Source organism: Petaurus breviceps, unplaced genomic scaffold, assembly GCF_028583685.1.
Source record: "Petaurus breviceps papuanus isolate PSGF00001 unplaced genomic scaffold, PetGlider_PUasm1.0 185, whole genome shotgun sequence".
In the NCBI taxonomy this organism is placed as follows: domain Eukaryota; kingdom Metazoa; phylum Chordata; class Mammalia; order Diprotodontia; family Petauridae; genus Petaurus; species Petaurus breviceps.
In genome coordinates this window covers 24,116,075-24,136,680 of record NW_027185797.1, presented here as the reverse complement: position 1 = coordinate 24,136,680, position 20,606 = coordinate 24,116,075, and the positions used below count along the sequence as shown (strand labels likewise).

The 20,606-nt window shown below is 40.5% G+C and overlaps 1 protein-coding gene across 1 annotated transcript in view; it reads left to right on the top strand.

The window, feature by feature from the left end:
- The window catches only part of TOPAZ1 (testis and ovary specific TOPAZ 1), a 71,097-nt gene extending 50,867 nt beyond the window's left edge, over positions 1-20,230 (top strand). The window contains exons 15-20 of the mRNA XM_069088593.1: positions 390-490; positions 2,564-2,729; positions 8,027-8,191; positions 14,111-14,314; positions 14,800-14,983; positions 19,934-20,230. Of these exons, the coding sequence (XP_068944694.1) occupies positions 390-490; positions 2,564-2,729; positions 8,027-8,191; positions 14,111-14,314; positions 14,800-14,983; positions 19,934-20,147 (1,034 nt within the window). The 3' untranslated portion in view covers positions 20,148-20,230. The remainder of the gene's footprint in view (positions 1-389; positions 491-2,563; positions 2,730-8,026; positions 8,192-14,110; positions 14,315-14,799; positions 14,984-19,933) is intronic.
- The last annotated feature ends 376 nt before the right edge of the window (positions 20,231-20,606 follow it).

The window sequence follows — 20,606 nt, the reverse complement described above, 5'->3', positions numbered from 1 at the left end:
ACTACAAATTGATTTTTATAAACTAAATTACATAAATAATGGCATTCAAATCCAGGATTGTGGTGTTCTAATCTCCATTGTTTCATAAGCATTATTTTTTTCTTTTCATTTGAAGTAACAGCAGTGGTGCTAGTGAATTGGAAAGAGCATCCCAAGTTTTTAAGTTCTTGCTACTGAGAGCAAATCTCATAGTTTCTCCCTAATTTAATTCCCCAATAACTGCAGTAAAATTTGAGGTCTCACCTAGTTTGAAGTTATTTGAGATCATATATATTACTATAAAATATTAAAATGTTGGTTTCAGAATATTTTAATTTACCATTTTAAAATCTCTACAGGTTTGAGTTGCTATTTCACATTCTGTAACATTATAACTACTTACCTTTCAGTCAGCAAAGATCCCCAAAACGATGAGATTGATAAAACTTTACTGGGAAGAATTGGGATCAGTGCAATCTACTTTTATCACAAACTACTACAGTGGTCTAAGGTATTTCATTGGTGGGGGGGAGGCGGGGTAGAAGGAGACAGGCATTATTTTGTTTTGGGAATGAAATGTGTCCATTTTAAATATTTAGATAATTAATAGTTTCCATGCCCAAACTCTGTACTTTCCAAGGGAGACGCAAATGGTGTCCAGGCAGATGACTGATGAGTTGAAGACCAGGGATGTAGAAAGACCTGAAGAAACAGTGCCCTAACTTATAGCTGTCTTAAAGACCCTCTTGCTGGCACTAGAATCTTAACCCTGTGTGGGGACATATAAGTTATATAAAGTCATTTTTAGTGTCACCTTTCTTGTGAAGTAATGCCAGAGATAGTTGGCTTGGTCCAAGTGACTAAAGGACAGTTGTATTTCCCCCTTAAAATGTGCCCAGTGCATATTTTGATGTTAGAAATTGACTTCTAGTATGAAAACAAGGCCTTCTTTCAGTGTTGTGCTTAACCTGTCAACTGTGCTTATTATAATACTAGTCTCCATAAATTCCTAAGAAGTACAAACCTGCCCTTTGTCATAAAAAGACCCTCAACAATCATTTCTTTGAAATGGGAGCCGTTGGAATACAGAGCAGAGAGGAGAAATAGGGCCTAAAGAGAAAGTAAGAAAGAAAGTAAGAAACCTTCCCTGGGTTAGGTGTTCCAATGTCTTCTATCACTGCCCTCACTATTAAGGCTGTTCTGTACTCTGTAAATTGCTGAGTTCAAATCCTGTGTCAGATACTGAACAATTATGGGATCCTGAGCAAGTCACTTAAACTTCTCTGCCTCTTTTCTTATCTCTAAAGTGAGAAGAGGAAGGAGATTAGTACCTTCCTCACTTTTATTGTGAGGACCAAAAGACACAATACACAAAGTCTTTTATTGACCTTATAGCACATAGAAATGCCACCTGTTACTGTTAATAAACATATACCTAGTCACATTTCTCTCAGAAGAAATATAACCGGTGTTTAACAAACTTAGTATTATTCCTGGGGTTATTCTAGGATTGCTTAGATTCCCACTTTTAGGCCTAAAATCCTGATTACTTCAAATTCAGGCATGTTTTAATATTTTAAAAATATCTATTATTAAAAATATTTTAATAGAACTTCACTTAGGTTCCATATAAAATGGTGAAATTCCTTGTTTGTTTATCTTGATTAGATCTTTTTTAGTCCCAGCTAGAAATCCCACCCTCTACCGAAAGGCTTTTCCAGTCCCCCTTAATTCTGGTCCCTTCACTGTTAATTATTCCAATTTATTCTGTTTTTAGTTTGTTGTCTTCCCTATTAGACTGTGAGCCCTTCAAGAGCAGGGACTGTCTTACATTTCTTAGTTCCCTCAGTGTAGTAATCTAATCACCTTTGGTGACTGGTATTATAATTACTCAGTTGAGTACAATTCTGGAGGTGTGTCCTCTGTAGTGATCAGTGTATGTAACAATGCTGTCTGGCTTTCCATAGATAACCTGTGTTATCTACCTCTGTGATTTTTAGGGATTTCTGTATAGCCAAAGTGTTCTATAGAAGTCCTTCATATTGACCTCCAACCATCTTTTGAGATCCCCTTATAAGACCTGGCAATATATTAAATGACTTTAGAATTTATATGCCTTCATGCTAGAAGGAAAGACAGAATTTTTAAATGGCTCAATTTGGCAATACTCTTGATCCTCTGGTGGGGAAAATACCAGTATGCAGATTTTGTTACATAGACTAAAAGAAAAGGTTCATCAATAATAAATAAAAAATAAAAAACACAGAATCTAAAATTCTGATTTGGGCTATAGTTCCATTCTGGTGTAGAACTGTATCTGAACTGATAAGAAAAGGCAAATTTTGGTAAAACTCTGTTATTTTTACTTTTTTTTTTGTTTTTAGAGTAGCTAAATCTACCCTTTGATTAAAGAACCAGTTACTATTGAAATGCCCTTTAAAGGTAAAGTTTTTTAAAAGTAAAGTTAAAGATAGTAAAGTCCTAGATAATTCACAAATTGAATGATTTTCCCAATAATAAGTGGGTGACTCTTTATTTCTCTGAATATCTAAAGTTAATTTTGTTTTCTTTGTTTTTGCTATAGGGAAGGAAGGTACTTGATAAACTACATGAACTACAAATCCAATTCACAAGTTTAAAAGGACTTGCTGGCCCTGAAAAGTTAGCCTCACGGTGCCAGATTGTCAATGTGGCAGCAGAGATTTTTCTAAAAAGTGGGAGTATGGATGGTGCCATTTGGGTATTGAGGGGTAAGTGATGTTTGTGTGCTTCAGATATAAAGGAAATGAGATTGTATTTTGGCCTGTACTCCAGTTGACATTTTCCTTGTTCTAAATAGTCATGTTTTCCTGCTTCTTGTTTCCTGAGTACAGTGGAAATTGAGTGGAGTGGGGAGTGGCACCAGGTAGCGGGGTGGCTGGTGGACAGCTGAATGGGTGATCTAGGGCAGCTAGGTTTTAGATAGCAAAGGCAAAGATTGACCCAGAGTGAAATGGATTCAGTAATATTTTATCTTACTAGTTGAACGTGTCATCTACTTATAGAACAGTGTGGTTTGGCCCAGGGGGCCTCCACAGTCCCTTCCTTCCTGTCACATATCAGCCATTCCCGTTCTGGAGTTAAAATTGGGCCGGGCTCTGTGACCTCTGGTGAGCATCTGTGAGGTCCAGGTCAGGTGGCATGGACTAGGCAGGCGTTTGAAGAGCTGGGTCTGTGGCAGACAGACACCGGAGGGTATTGTAGAGATACCACTGAGAATGCCAAGGCAGAAGATCGATTCTTCACAGTGAGTGAGGTAAAACCAGACCCAAGGAAGACAGACCGCTGGAGGTTGGAATGCATGCTGCGCCATTGTTTGTGGAGCTGATTCAGATGTAGAAGCTGGAACAAGGACAGACTCTTACTGTTAGCTAAGTAGTCAAGTAGCCAGAGGTACCAGGAGAGCGCCAGGAATAGGACCTTAACCAGGTTAAGCCATACTGGAATGCCTCTATTATGGCAGACCCCTGCATGCTGGCCACAGGAGCAGACATTTGAAGATGGAAGGATCTTAAAAGGTATAATGATGCCGTTTGTTGAAAGCCATATGCCTGTTTCTCAGATTATCACAGGATCATAGGAAAGCTGTAAGGGAGCTCAGGGGCCATCTAGGCTGACCCATATGTGAAAAGACTCCTCCCTATAACTGTATGTGCCTGAGTGATTATTCAGCCTCTCCTTCACTAACAGAGACCTCGGAGGCTTACACTTTATTTTCAGCCTTCCACTCCCATTTGTTAACCCAGAGTCAGAGTTCTGCTGATTCTCTCCATATTTCAAGAGTAGATATTTTTCTTTCATTTCTAAATGGCCACAGACCCTTGTTACCTCCTGCTTGCTGTGTGACTGCCTCCAAACTTTCTCCAACTCTTCCTGCAATCAATCACTAAAGTCTTATTAAAGAACCTACTATGTACCAGTCACTCTGCACAGTCAGGGCTGGAAAGATAATCAGTCTCTGCCCTTGAGGAACTCACAACCTAATGGTGGAAAGAACATGGCCAGATAAGCAACAGACATGACAAACTGGAAGTCATCAGCAGAGGGAAAGCACTAGAATGAAGGGGGGTTGGGAAAGGCTCTCCATAGGACAATTTTAGTTGGGGCTTGAAGGAAACCAGGAGATAGAGATGAGAAAGAAGAGCATCCCAGCCAGAGAGAAGGCCCCGAATTGGGAGATGGAGTGTCCTGTTCAAGGAACAGCAAGTGAGCCAAGAACTTGGTGAGAGGTGGGGGGTGTGAGAGAACTGGGGAGAGAAGAAAGTAGGTTATGAAAGGCTTTAAATGCCAGCAGAATTTGTATTGGATCATAGAGGGGATAGAAAAGCTGCTAGAGTTTATTTGGGGGACAGGGAGGTGACATGGTTAGATTTGCACTTAAGGAAGATCTCTTTACCAGTTAAGTGGAAAATGGACTGGGTTGGGAAGAGACTTGAGGCAGGCAAGACCCCTCCCCCATAGTCTTTTGCAGTGGTCCAGGCTTGAGGATAAGAGGGGCCTGTGCTAGAGGGGTCAGAGGAGAAAAGGTTATGAAGATGTCATTAAGGTAAAATCAACAGGTCTTGGTAATAGATTGGACAAAGGGTGGTGCCCTTGACAGTGGTAGGGAGATTTGGGAGGAAAGAAACCTCATTCCATTTTAGACCTGTTGAGTTTAAGATGCCTGCAGGACGTTGGGTTCATGTTGTCCCCTAGGCCGTTGGAAATGCAGAGACTGGAGGTTAGGACTGGAAAAGTAGATTCAAGAATTGTTAGCACAGAAATAATAATGGCATCCATGAGAGCTGATGAGATCACCAAGGAAAACAGTATAGAAGGAGAAGAGATGAGGGCCAAGAGCAGTCCTGTGAGATGAGCCGGGTGAAGATCCAGCCAAGAAGACTAAACAGCGGTGAGGTAGGAGGAGAATCAGGAGAGTAGGGACCTGAGCATCTAGACAGAAGAGGATTTCAAGGGGAAGAAGCTGATGGGAATGATGAGGATTCAGAAGAGACCATTTCAGATTGTTAGTGACATTGGCTAGAGCAGTTTGGCTAAATGATGAGGCCGGAAGCTGGAATGCAGAGGTAAGAAGAAAGTGAGAGGAGAGGAAGTGGAGGCACTTATGCACAAGGTCTTCTGGAGGGATGTAGCCACAACAAGCAGAGAGAGATGGGCTGACAGCAGAGATGGCGACCTCAAGGGTGGGGGAAACGGGAGCATGTGTGTAGGTAGGGAGAAAGAGAAGGTAAGTGAGAGAGTAAGGAGGCAGTCTGCCGGAGGAGTCTGGGGTAGAATGGGGGCACTTGTCCACGTAGAGGGCTTGGGCTTGGCAAAGAGCCTGTGAGACGGGTGAAAGAGGAAACGGGCGCATGTGAGGGCAGAAGGAGACAAGAGGAAACTGGCAGCAGATGGCCGTTTTTTTCCTCATATAAAACATGAGATCAAGTTCTTGGCTGAGAGGGTGAGGGGAGGAGTAGCCAAGGGGCAGGTTTAAGGAGGGATGAAAAGGTTTCCTAGAGCCACTGTGGGTGACTGAGTTCATTAGAAAGGTACAAAAGGTCACCTGTTTGCATTGGGAGCCTGGTTGAGGTTATGCAGCATAAGTTTGTAGCAAACCCCATTGAGACAGTTGTATGGTTTCTCCACCATCATTCAGTAGCTCAAGCCTAGTGCAAAGGCAGCAGATGGTGAGAGTGAGCTGAGGCTGAAGTTTGTCAAGGCAAAGATCAGTGATGTGACAGGAGGTGAGGGACTCAAGAGGACAGGATAGAGTTGAAGTGGACTACCAGCAGGTCAAGATGAAGGAAGGAGGCAAGGAGCTAGCAGCAAGGTGATAGCCTGGGAGAGAATTGAGGATTCAGATTGGAAGTGATGATGAGGACAAAAAACAGGGTTTGGGATTGGGAGACAGGGAAAGGAAATGGTGTGTCAAGCGACTGATCAAATAAGGGAATTTCAGAGTTCATGGAAGTGGTAGGATTTGTGGGTAATGGCAAGATCAGTCATGACCATCTACGCATGACTGAGATGGAATAGAAGAATAGGTCGTGGGAAGTAAGTTGAGGAGCTATGCAGTTAGGGCGTTAGAGGGAGTATCCAGTATGTGTGATGAAATCCCCTAAAATAAGGACAGGAGTCGACTCATTGAGGAAAGGAGAGTGTCCTGGAGATCAGAAGATGAGATTGGAGTAGGTCAGGACTGAGCGAGGTTCCTGAGGGATAGTGGAAGAGGAAAAGCCGGGAAGTGGAGGTGGGAGCCTGGACTAGAACAGTGGCCGAGGAAGCCGTGTCATCAGGAGAGAGCCACAGATAGGAGTGGTAGAGGGTAAGATTTAGGATGAAGAGAAGTTTGGTGCTTATACCACAGGTATTCCAGAGAGCACAGGAGAGGGAGGTGGCTTTGGACTGGAATATGGTAGGGGGCAGTGAGGGGAATGAGAACAAAAGGTTGGATAGTGGGGGCATGAGGTTTTCATGAGGACCACCCAGGGTTTAGAATCCCTAGGATGGTGAGGGTTTGACCAGGGGAAAGTGTATCATTAATCCTACACACAAATACCTTATAAAAGTCCCCCTCTGACACTGTTCCCCTGTGATCTCATTCCTCAAGAACCAGTATAACTCCTGCCTGCTCATCCTGTTTAACTCTGAAGTGTCATTTCTAAGTACCACACCACCCCCTTTGTACTGACTTGGGATTCCACAGCCCACCAGCATAGATACCCAGCTGTGTCCAGGCTCTGGGATTCCATTGGGATGGAGAGTACCTGGCATAGGGGAGCTCTCCACCAGCTGGCCAGCTGTGACTCTAGATCAGTTCTGGTGAATGGCCTGAGACACACAGAGATGAAAGGAGCCGCTTCTCTTCCAAATTTCCCTATTTAGGGCTGGGGCACCAGCTCGTTCTGTCCCTCAGATCTGTAACTTTGAAATCATACTGAGTTCTTGACTGTCCTTCACACAGCTCACAAGTATCAGAGCTGGTTTGGAACCCAGCACTTCCCCATGTCAAGACCATTGTTTTACCACATCACACAGTCAGTCTCTTCCAGCATTCCTGTCACTAAGTACAGTATTTGTATTTGTCATTCTGAGCACATGAGCACACCTGTGTGCATGCACTTGCACTTTGAGGCAAGCCACGTGCATTTACTTCGGGATCCAAATCAAGTTTTCTTTAAGATACTGTCAGTGACTGACTCTACCCCCCTCTGATTGCTCCTCAGCATTCTGAACAAATAGTTTATGTATGATGTTAACTATACATTCTTTCCTTTCATCCTCACAGGCTCTGAGGGACACAGACAAGTCCTAGCACCATTCTACAGATGAAATAACTAAGGCTCAGAGCTTGTGCCTTCCCCACCTTTTATAATAACTAGTTATTGGCAAAATTGGGGAATCAAAGCCAGATATTTTGAATCTAATGTTCTTCCTTCTGTACCATGTTGTATACAAATCTAAATACATAGATGTATGGTCATGTGATTGTTATCTAGTTTAATGTAGACTTGCATGTTTTCTCTCTTGTTAGTCACAGACTAAGCTCTGCATTCTAGCTTCCAGCCTCATCGTTTTTCTAGAGGAAACGCCGCACTCCATTTTTGCTTCCCCCCCCCCCCATTCACTGTAGTTGTTGGAAAAAATATCCAAATGAATGAACTCACAGTTCTGTTTTAATATTTCTGTTATTCAAGTCCTAGTAAATGTTTTTATTTTTACTATAGGAATGTGATACTAAGAATTTATATTGTCCAGTATTAGTGAAAAGTTGTAGACTACTTTTTAATGAAAAAAAATTTATATGTTTAGAATAGCAGCCACTACATATATATCCTATTATGAATTGTTTCTTAATGATTTAAGCTTATTTTGATTAAGCACTAGTTGAAATTTTGCTATTTTCTCCAAGAAGAAATTTATAAAATGTTTTCAAAAATTGTTAGACTGTGGGTAATTGAATTTCAATAACCTTAATTTGCATGGATGAAATATTCATAATTAAATACTTTTTTCTTCATTTCAGAGTCAGAATGGATAATAAACACACCTCTGTGGCCCTGTGATAGGATGGATGTCCTCAACAGACATAACCTGCTCTGTACAATTGCACATGAGATCTTGGCCAAAAGCCTGTACCGACAAACATTTGAAGTTCTCCAGAATTTACCTGGTTTCCAAAATTCTCAAGGTATGTTTAGAAAAATCCATGTCTGTTATTACCCTTTTAGATCTGTTCTTATATGAGACTAGTTCTTAAACTTACTTCCTCACTTTATTCAGTAACTGATGTGTCCCTTTTTTTATAAATCAAATCATGCCTTCATACTTAGATTAAAATTTCAGATATGTTTATCTTTATTTTAAATCGGTCTTCATTCATCAGTGACTTCTAATACTAGCTTCATTTTCAGTTTTATCTTTCCTAGCCTTTCTATCAACTAGTGAATCTATAAATAGAATGTTTAAGTATCCTAGAATTTTATATTTAAAGAAATATTTTCATAAATTGAATAAGCCTACATCATCAGTAATTATCCCCAGTGTCTGTTGTGTAAAAAATTTAAATATAGTCTTAAAGTTGGGCGTACTTCAGAGAATTTAGGTGATAATGCTGAGTTTAGTCTATATGGTTAGTTACACTATGTTTTCAGTGTTACTAATGACTTAATTTTAGAAAGTTTAATCATTTGTAATGAAGCGGGTTAGAACTTATAAAAGTAGAGGAAACTAGAGCATGAAATGAATTGAGATATGTATTTTTCACCTGTCTTCAGACCTTTCCCTCATTTTCAGAGGAAGAAGTAGCCCTTTCCTGTGTATCCTTAAACCCTTTCCTCCTGTCTCCTCCAGGAACCCACTGAGCAGTCCCACGTCCTTTCTTCTCTGGATTCCTCCCCCTTGATTGGTTCCTTCCCATTTATCTGCCTGCAGAAATTCTCGAGCCTCATGCATCCTTTAAGACATCTTCCCTTGACCCTGCTGTCTCTTCACGCTTCCTTTATCTTTCCTGTTTCTTTACTCAACTGCCTCCTCTTCATTAGCCAGTCACTTCTCCTTCTGCATGTTGTAGCTTCTGAACCCAGTGCACTGATAAAACTTTCTTCCAAGGTCTCCTTTGACCTTCTCTTTTCTAAATCCAATGAAGCTGACTCGTATCTGTCTAGGGCCAGAGGGCTCTCAGCTGTTATGAAGCACCCAAGCCTACAAAATATAGGCAGCTTAATTTAGACCAAAAAGCCCTTACCAGTGGCATCTAGGTAATGTAGTGAATAGAGCAACAGCCCTGGAGTCAGGAGGACCTGAGTCCAAATCTGGCCTCAGACACTTACTACTTACTAGCCATGTAACCTTGGGCAAGTCACTTAACCCCAACTGCCCTGCCTTCCCCACTCCAAAAAGAAAATAAAAAGCCCTTATAACAGAACACCCACACCTGAACCCATAAATGGTCAAAACAGCCCCCCTTGTTGAGTGAGCCCTTTGTAGTCCTCTAGACTCACAGTTCTTCCTAGAAGACTTTAACTTGTTAGAGGGTCTCAAGATTGTTAGCAACCCCACTTCCCCAATACTGTAGAGTATCCATAGTACCAGGAAAAAGGAAGGCACAGATCCAGTCCTTGAGTGCTAGTGACAAAAGACCTGGGGTTGACTCCTACTCCTGCCATTTATTACCCATGTGACTGGGCCTCAGTTTCCTCCTCCATAAAATGAGGGTCTTTGGAGCTGTGAACTGATCTAGCCATTCTGGAGAGCAATTTGGAACTATGCCCAAAAGGCTATAAAATTGTGCATACCCTTTGACCCCACAATACTATTTCGAGGTCTGTATCCCAAAAAGATATAAAAATGGGAAAAGGACCCACATATGCAAAAATATTTATAGCAGTTCTTTTTGTGGTGGCAAAGAATTGGAAATTGTCCAATCAATTGGGAAATGGCTGAATAAGTTGTGGTATATGAATGTTATGGAATATTATTGTTCCATAAGAAATGATGAGCAGACGAACTTCAGAAAAACCTGGAAAGACTTATATGAACTGATGCTGAGTGAAGTGATCAGAACCTGGAGAACATCATACACAGTTAATAGCCACATTGTGCAGTGACTGACCTTGATAAACTTAGTTCTTCTCAATTCCAAAAGACTCATGATGGAAAATGCTGTCCACATCCAGAGAAAGAACTTTGGAAAATGAATGCAGATGGAAGCACCACTATTGACTCTCCTTTTCTTTTGTTTTTTTGGTTTCTTCTTTCTCATGGCTCCTTCTTCTTTATATCATGACTAATGTGAAAATATGTTTAATATGAATGTCTAAGTGCAGCCTATATCAGATTGTGTACCATCTTAGGGAGGGGGAAGGAGAAAGGAAGGGAGAAAATTCAAAACTCAGAATCTTATGGAAGAGAATATTGAAAACTAAAAATAAATTAATTATAAAAAATAAAATGAGGGAGGGGCAGAGTCAAAATGGCAGAGTAGAAACAAGACCTCCGCGTGGCTCCAGCTTCCACCTTTCCCAATCCATGTAAAAGGGGACTCTGAACAAACTTTGGAGCTACAGAACCCACATAATGACACAGAGAAGCTAACCTCCTGCTGAGGACAGCCCAACAGGCCGGCAGGAATTGGCCAGTGCAGTGCTCTGGGAGCAGAGCCCAGGCCAGGCCTGATCAACCACCGGCTGGAGAGACTCCAGATCACCAGCAACTGTGACCATTTCCAGATTTATCAACACATAGATGCTAAGGACAAAGTAAAAGGTCAGTGCAGTGTGGATTTTGGGATCAGTAGTTGGGAGTGCATGGGCTTTTGCCCCCAGGGCAAGAAACTGCTGAGCAGCATGCAGCTGGGGCACATTGCAGCTTCAGCTCCTGGCCTACAGACTGTAGGGGGACCAAGCAACCAGTCTGAGGGGTGATCACTCTTGCTTTAACCTGCTTGGATCTGGATTGAAGTCTAGGGTGGAGGTCCTAGGGTGTGTGACCAGCTTGCCAGAGTGTGTGGAGGCTTCAGAGAGGGCACCCAACTAATACCTCCGGCAGCTGAGAAAACCCTGGTGTTTGGGATGGAAGCTCCCCTGTCTGGTGGCAGAGTCCTACTGTGGCAAAAAGCCCAGGGGTCAAGTGACTGAGGGGCATCATGACCAGGCAAAGGAAGCAAAACAAACAGAAGAATCCAACATTAGACTCCTATTTTGGGGACAAAAAGGATCAAAGTATGGAACAGGAGGAAGACAGTGAAGTCAGAACTCCTGCACCAAAAGCTTCAAAGGAAAATACAAGCTGGGTACAGGCCATAGAGGACCTTAAGAAGCAGATAAGAGAAGTGGAGGAAAAATTGGGAAGAGAAATGAGAACGATGCAAGAAAATTACGAAATCAGAGTCAACAGCCTGACTGAGGAAAATCACACCTTAAAAAATAGACTAACTCAAATGGCAAAAGAGGCTCAAAAAGGCAATGAAGAGAAGAATGCCTTAAAAAGTCGAATTTGCCAGATGGAAAAAGAATCTCAAGAGCTCACTGAGGAGAATCATTGCTTCAGAATTAGATTGGAGCAAAGGGAAGCTAGTGCCATTAAGAGAAATCAAGAAGCTGTTAAACAGATCCAAACAAATGAAAGAATAGAAGGCAATGTGAAATATCTCATGGGAAAAACCATTGACCTAGAAAATAGATCCAGGTGAGATGATTTAAAAATTATTGAACTACCTGAAAGCCATGATCAAAGAAAGAACCTAGAAATCATCCTCCAAGAAATTCTCAAGGAAAATTGCCCTGATGGTTTAGAACCAGAAGGCAAAATAGAGGTTGAAAGAATCCACCCATCACCTCCTGAAAAAGATCCCCAAAAGAAAACTCCTAGGAATATTATAGCCAGGTTCCAGAATTCCCAGATCAAGGAGAGTATATTACAAGCAGCCAGGAAGAAACAATTTGAATATTGTGGAAACACAATCAGGATAACACAGGATCTGGCAGCTTCTACACTGAGGGATCAAAGGGCCTGGAATATGATATTCTGGAGGGCAAAGGAGCTGGGATTAAAACAAAGAATCACCTACCCAGCAAAACTGAGTATCCTATTTCAGGGGAAAATATGGTCTTTCAGTGGAATAGAGGACTTTCAAGCATTCTTGATGAAAAAGCAGAGTTGAATAGAAAATTTGACATTCAGATACAAGAAGCATGAGAAGGTAAACAGGGAAAAGAAATCATAAGGAACTTACCAAAATTGAACTATTAACATTCCTACATGGAAAAACGATAATTGTAACTGATGAAACTTTTCTCAGTATGAAAATAGTTTAAGGGAATAGAAATATGTGTGTGTATACATATATATGGCTATATTGGAGGGTGTACGGGCGTATGAATACATATGTGAATGTGTGTATATATGTTTACAGGTATACATAGAGGGCACAGGTCCAATTTTATAGGAAGGTATGATACTTAAAATGTGAAATTAAGAGGTATGAGAGGAGATGGAGAAAAAGAGAGAATGGGGTAAACTATCTCATTTAGAAGAGGCAAGGAAAAATGGTTACAATGGAGGGGAAGAATAGGAAGGCAAAAGGGAATGGGTCAGCCTTATTCTCATTGAATTTGGCTCAGGGAGGGAATGAAATACATACTAAATAGGGTATCTAACCCTCCAGGAGAATAGGGGGGAAGGGTATGAGAGTGGGGATGATGGAAGGGAGGGCAGGCTGGGGGGGAGGGAAGTTGGAAGCACCCACTTTTGGAAAGGGATGGGATCAAAGTAGAGAATAGAACAAGTGGGAGGTGGGATAGGAGGGAGGGAAATATAGTCAGTCTTTTACAATATATCTACTATGTTAATATTTTGCATTAGCTACACATGTACAACGTATACTGAACTGCTTATCTCCCCAGTAAGGGTGGGTGACAAGGGAGGAGGGGAATGAATCTGGAATTCAAAGTTTTAAAATCAAATGTTTAAAATTATATATACTATTATTAATGCTATTTTACATGTAATTGGGAAATAAGATATACAGACACTGGGGCATAGAGATCCACCATGCCCTACTGGAAAAGTCGAAGGGGGTATGGGAGAAGATGTGGGAGAGAGCAGATTAGAGGAAGGGATATCCTGTGGGACTGATATTTTGGGGTGGTGGATAGGGAAAAACAGTGAGAAAATTTGTAACTCAAAATCTGGCAGAAATGAATGATGTAAATCAGAAGTTAATAAAGCATTTCAAAAAGGAAAATAGGGGGCGGCCAGGTAGCACAGCGAGTAAGAGTACCGGCTCCAGTGTTGAGAAGATCTGGAGATCGAATCCCGGGCTCAGACACTTAACACCCACCCAGAAACACCTGGCCGTGTAACCTTGAGCAAGTTACTTAACCCCGATTGCTTTAAAAATAAATAAATAAAAATTTTAAAAAAAGGAAAATAAAATGAGGGAATTAGACTTGACGTCCCTTCTAGCTCTCATTCTCTAATCTTCTCATCTTTTCCACTGCCCTCTCTCAAGCGGATGTGGTTTCCTGGAGTCCCTCCATAGAGAAGCTTCTTTCCAGAGAACCAAGTCTCTGTGTTTCTTATGACCAGCTTAACTCTGACCTCCAAACTCTTACTGTCTTCCCAGTGAGTTTCCAGCTTTCTCTTAAAAGTCTAACTCCAAAGATATGTAGCTCAGATATCCATTTAGATTTGAATCATTAGTCAGTCATATTCATTGTAGTGTCCTTTTGGCTCCTAGGGCCAGGCAGTTCAAACCTTATGAAAGAAGGAACCTAATAAAGGAAGTTCTATACTTGTTTAGGATTGGGGGGCAAGGGGAAGAGGCCCAGCAATATGGCATCAATCCTCAGAACAAGAGCTCATCCGTGGGATAACAAGGCCCACATCACAATTTAGGCACCAACATACAGGGACATAGACAATAGCTGTGGTACAGTCGACAAGGGCTGTGGAAATGAAATCCCCGTTGCCTAAATAGGCATCTCACACTTGGAGGGGTGGGAACGTGGTGAGGGTTTGGGAGCTGATTTGGTATCCAAGGGGAGGAAGTCTGAGAACAACTAAATCATATCCGTTTAGTAGATTTTATATCCTTTCTTCATTTCAGAAACTGTGGAGGTCTCGCAGTACAGCCTTCTTTTTAACAAGCTTCTGGATGCTTGTATAGACAGCAATAGTCTGGGTGTATCATCCTCCGTAGCAGAATTCATGTTTTCAAAGAATATCACCATTGATTTTTCTTTTCTTAGAAGATTAATTACTGCTTTAGGAAGAAGTTGTTTATGGCCAAAAGCCAGAGCCCATTACAAAAGTAAGTTACAATTGAAATCCATGTGAATCTTAAAATCTCAGATGTATTATTTATATGCTTTTGATGTTTTTTAAATGATTGTATTTTTTGAAATTAAATTTTTATCTTATTAAAATAACAAAAGATACATAAATGCAGTTTTGAACTATATATCATACCAGCCTCTGAGAAAAGATGTGTGACTTTATAATAGAGAATTCATTTTAAGGGTTTCAATAGTCTTTTTGCAGAAAAATGTTTGCAGCTTCATTTTACATTAAAAAAATTTGTAAATTGGCTCATTTTAAATGTATTAGGAAGAATTATTTTTAAGTCTTTCATAAAAATTTTTTATGGAGAATGGCATTACTTTGCAATGCAAATAATTGATCCCAATGTATATTTTAGATGTTTGGATGTTTATATTTGCATTTGTGTGTGTCTGTCTATAGATATAAAGTTTTTGTAATATTTGGCCTATAATGAATGTATTATTTAACTTTTAGATGCTCTGTCACTGGGCTGTTACCCACCATTGGAGGGAAATTTGTACCGAAAGCTTCTGCTGATTCCTTCGCACCTGTCTGAGATTGAAATGCTTTTAGCTATCGAAATTTTTCTAGTATCTAATGCTAGTAGTATTCAGTGTCCTGGTGCTTCTTCACAGACACTACAAATAGTGCTGAAAAGGTTTGTAGACTTTTATGTTACATTGAAAACAGACAAGGAAGTTACTTAGTTGAGTATCGGCCATAGGAGCATAGTAGATGGTGACAGAAAGTCATTAGTAAAATGGAGAGAGCCCAGGAAACCCTCGGTGCCTCACTTACTATGTGTGTGACCTTGGGCTCTGGCTCAGTCTGTAAAACAAGGAGCTTGGACTCTGATTTCTAAGGTCCCATCAAGCCAAGTACCTATAAAATGCTTAGAGATAGTGTGGAGAGTATCATAGTTAGGTAAAGACATTTTTGAAGGCACTGGCTTTAGATTTTTCTTCAAATTTGATTTTCAACTCCGTATTTAGGGTTGGATACAGGAGATAATTCATAGAGAAAGTAACATTTGACCTCGTCTTTGAAACATAGGTAAGAATTAGACAGGGCAGGGAGATCTAAGATGAAGAGACTAGTTGAGCAAAAAAAATGTAGGAAAGTATTGAGATGTTCAAAGAACTTCACAGTCAAGTTTGACCAGAACAAAGCGTCCATGAAGGAGAACAGCAAAAGAAATGGATGGAAAGGTAGATGGGACCAATCACTGGAGAGCCTTAAATGCTATATTGAGGAGTCTAGACTATATTTTATAGCAGAGAGAAACCTTTGGAGGTTTATGATCACAGATGTCTTTAGGAAAATTGATTTGGAACAGACTAGAGCCAGGAAACCCAGTTAGGACATTGTTAAAATAACCCCATGCCAGAAGTCACAAAAGCTTGACTAGGGTGGTAGAAATAGGGATGTGGGTTTGAGAGAATGGTTTCAAGAACTGACAGGATTTAGTGATGTTGGAATTTTGTTTTGATTTATTATATTATGGATCAGATTCCCAGATTAAGCTAACCAGTTGCCATATTCTGTCCTCAGGATTATTTTTAAACTAAGTATGGAAGCTTTTAGAAGAGTGACCTTACAAAAATGTTGAAAAGGCACGTGCATGCATATGTGTGTGTGTGTGTGTGTGTGTGTGTGTATGAGTTTGAAGAAGTTTGCAGGCATTTTCCATTTGTAGCTCTCATACTCTAGTACATTATAATTGGAAATTCCCCAAAGATTTTTACTTATGATCCTAGTTGAATAGAACAAAAGGCACTGTGCCCTTAAGTGTTCATATTTCAGTTTTCTTTATCCAATTTGACTAAATTTTCATTTCTATACAGCTGACAAATTTCTTTAGGAGTTGCTGATTTTAGCACTTAACAGCTCATATATTAAGGCAGCCTTAGTGGGGAAGGGGAATGTAGCACAAAGAAGTCATCAAATATTCCATCAGGAAACTAAATTTCCCATGAATAGGTCAAAATTATAGAAGATTCCTTAAAAGACATAGGAAAAAATAATCTTGAATATCCCTCGATTATCATCAAACAAGGTTAAAAATAAGAGTGTATATATTCTCCCAAAGTGTTCCCTGCTGTCATGAAGTATATCTCACACCAAACAAATGGAAAGGGGAATCCCTGTCGATGGCAAGATACTCCTGTTTGCAGATAATAAATTGATTGCCTTATGCCTTAGAGTATTGCAAAGTGTCTTTATGAGATCCATAATCACTGAAAAGAGTTAAGCCTAATTAGCCACACAGGACAAGCCAAATGGGTGAAGAATGCTTCATCCAAATATGCCATTATTTTAATATAGCTGTTCCAGCAGAATATATATCTTAGGCAGATATTGGCCAATGAGCTGGATCTAAAACTGAGCCGGAGAAAAGTGACTGGATTACCTTTGGAAAATTGTACAGAGCTTTTTAACAATTTTTAATCATTTTAACAATTCCAGGTTTTCTTATCTTTTTAACAATAGTATTCTTTAGGTGAAGTTTTATGGCCTTGAGTCCTGGAATACCACAGTCTGGATAATTAAAGTTTAAACTCAGGGCCACCTAAAAGGTAATGGAGAGGCAGACAGTTGATGTGAATAGGATGCAGTCTATTCCTAGAAAAGAATTGCACAAGAGAAGAATTGCACAGAAAATGTTAACAGAGAGATAGATGACCAAAAAAGATGATATGGTGAGAGTGAGAGAAAACAGGGACAACATGCTGCTCCACTGGTACATTCGTACTTTTAGGAGAGCCCAGGACACAAGAGAATGGAAGGTGGCCATCAGCACCATTGGACAGAACACTGATAATCAGGGCGATGACTGACCTCTCTATAGAAGCAGCTTTAGGGAACCTAGGAAAATAATGTTCTGTTTTATGGGACGCAGTAATTCCCCATCTTTTCATGTAATGTTCTCTAGTTACAAGCATCTGTTTTCTTCACTCTACACCATACTCTAAACAGGAGTCTTGCTGTAGCTCACTAGTTCTCATCCCAGCCTTTTGACTCTATTCGTTATTATATCATATTATAGTATATCATAGTTCCTGCAAATGTAACCCTGGTGAAACTGTCCTCTCCCAGGATCGTCCCCTGAAGCACCACCATCTTAAGTCTTCCCCTTCTTCTTGTTCAGCGTGTTTTCTTCTTTCAGTTGTTATGTCCCTCGGACTTTTAGTCATCTTTAGACCTTAGAAAATTGGACTAGGCTACTCTGTTTATAATGCTGTATGTCTGTTGAAGACTCTTCCCATGCCTTCCCCATCCAGATCATCCCCTGTACTGCTTTTAACAGTCCTAGACTAATCTGCTCCCATCATCTGAAGACACTGAAATCCATAAGGCATTACAGGTCATGTCCCATTTTGTGACAGCTAGGAACAGAATCATGCTTGATTCCTCGCCCTGTGTTTCTTCCCATTGTTGCACCATGTTGCTTCCCATTTCAAAAGAAAAATGGCTTCTTGCATTTTCTTGCCTCTGCTTGGGATTCATTGTTGTCCTAGGAGAGGTAGGCCTCTAATCTGTCAAGGCAGGCCTACCGGGCTGAAGATAGACTAGCCAACAGCTGTCAAGAGAAGAAAGTAATAAAATATCTCCATCTAATAGTCAAGGCTTTCTTGGGAGTGAGGGAACCTACTGCCAACTATGACTAGTATTCAAATTAGTAGTCTAATTATATACTTCATAGGTTTGGTGTCAGTCCCCTTTTTTCAGTAAGTCCAAAAGAACTAGAAACGTAATGTTCCATTTGTCTAGCCAACAATGCTGACTTTTTAATTTAACTATTCATTTAAAACTAAAAATGGTGAAGGAGTAGGTTGGAGAAAGAGGCTAAAAGCAGGGTGACAAGTTAGAACATTATGGTAAGAGTCACCAGTAACCTCAGAGTGGGAAGGGACATGAGAGGCCGTCCTCTCCCAACATCTGCCTGGACATTATACCCAACAAAGATTCATCCAGACTCTGCTGGAAGACCTCTCTTCAGGGCAGCCAGGTACTTCCTCAGGTAATTAATTCCACTTTGCAATAGGTCTAATTGTTAAGAATTTTTCTATCCCTCCAACACATAATTGTATCTTTACAACATCTGCTCATTGTTTGTTGTTCTACCTTCTGGGGCCAAGGAGGAGTCTGTTCCATGGAGCAGTCCTTCAAGTACTTGACATGCAATCATATCCCCTTCTAAGCATTTCATATCCCTAGTTCAGTCCATTGATCTGTATAGGACAAGAACTCCGAGGCCTTCAATAGTCCTGCTGCCTTTCTCTGGATGTTTTCCAGCTGGATCAGTGGCCTCCTGGTCTCGTCAAAGCCAAATACAATGGGATTCTTGCTTCAGCTGTACTGGACATGATGCCTCTTTAAATGCAGCCCAGTCGGTTAGCAGTCATCAAGAATTTATGAAACACTACAGTGTGCCAGGCACTGTATAAGACCACAGGTGTTTTGGTCTCCACCTCACATTGTTATTGAATGTGAAATTCACTAAATCCCTCAGATCTTTTTAAGACAAACTGTTGGGACTGCCAGGTAGCACAGCGAGTAAGAGCACCGGCTCCAGTGTCAGGGTGACCTGGGGATCGAATCCTGGGCTCAGACACTTAGCACCCACCCAGAAAACACCTGGCCCTGTAACCTTGAGCAAGTTACTTAACCCCGATTGCTTTAAAAAAAAAAAAAAAAAAAGACTTGTAGGACTGAATTTTTTTTTTACCCAAGTTTAAGATTTACCTTTTTCCCTACTAAGTCACATTGTATTCAATCCAGTGTTTTAGCCTGTCAGGATCTTTTGCGATTTTCATCCAGTGTGTTAGCTATTAGCTCTTTCTTCCCCAGCTTTGTGTCATCTATAGAGTTGAAAAGAATGTCATCTGAGACATTAATAAAAATGTTAAACAGCACTGGACCAAGCACAGATCCTCGGGGACTTTACTGGAGGTTTTATTTCATATTATGTTGCAAAATGTCCATCAATACACGAATGACTACTTGTTGAGAGATGATAAAGGACAGAAATAGAGTTATTTGTTAGTGTGAATGGAGACAATGGAAGAGATCCAAGAGTCTTGATGAGGTAGAATTTATCTGCAAGCACCTGGAAAAGTATTATGTTCATAATTCATGCAGTACAGCCAGCATTAAGATGCATTTACCAAATCTGAAGCAGTCCTAGATTCCTAACAGTGGCTAATAACATTTATATTCTGCGCGATAGTTTGTTTACAAAGCACTTTCACATTCATTTTCTCAAATGAGCATCACCTCCAGACTGTCAAGCAGGGAAAACAGCACCTCCCCATAGTAGAGCAGACAGAATGCTAGGTTTACTGTTGCAGAACCTGGGTGTGACAAAGCCCAGCTCTGCTATTCCCTAGTTTTCTGTGGCCTCGGCCTTCATTTTACAGATGAGGAAATAGCTTCCATGAAATGCAGTAACTTGCCTGTGGTCTCTGGCTCCTGGTCCAGGGCTTTTTCACTACATCCTACATAGTAGGAAAGCTGTGTGGTGTACTGCTTTGGTTGTAGCATCATGTAAAGGAAACACACTTTATGTTGCTCCTCTCAGTTTTTGTGTTTGATGGTCCTTTTACAGGTGTGAAGAAGACAAAGTACGGAGTAAAGACGACTACCGAACAGCAGTAGAAAGACTGATCATGGCTGCTCGTATATCGGACCCAAAGCTTTTCATTAAGCACATGACCGTAAATATTACTATGGAACAGGTTTACAGTTTGGAACATTGTTCTGCCCTGAAATGGTTGAAAGAGAATATGAAATGGGCTGGGAAGGTTTGGCTTTTTCAGTAACTATTAGGTTATAAAGACTTTTTTTTTTTTAAGTTCCAGTAATCATTGTTGAAAATGAATGATAATAAAGACAGTTCTCACTACACCCAGACTCATTGATTTACACGGCACAGTTTTGACCACCACCATACCTTTGGTCTGGACCCGTGATTTTACTGGTGTAAGGACCTCCTGGGCATAGAAACTCCCCATCCTATAAAACAACAGATAAACATTGTTATTGACCGATGAAATGAAACTGGTTCACTTATGAACCAGTCTCTTACAGCAGTTCCCACCTCCTGCTTTTTATTGGGCTTATAATAGAATTAAGTAATTTCCCATTTATCTGGATTCCAAATTCTGAATACTCAAAAAGCTACATTTTTTTTCTACACAGCATTTTCAAAAAAGTAAATAAGCTAATATTTCCCCTTTTTTGTAATTTTCAGAAAAGACTTTCAAGGTATATTGTTGGGC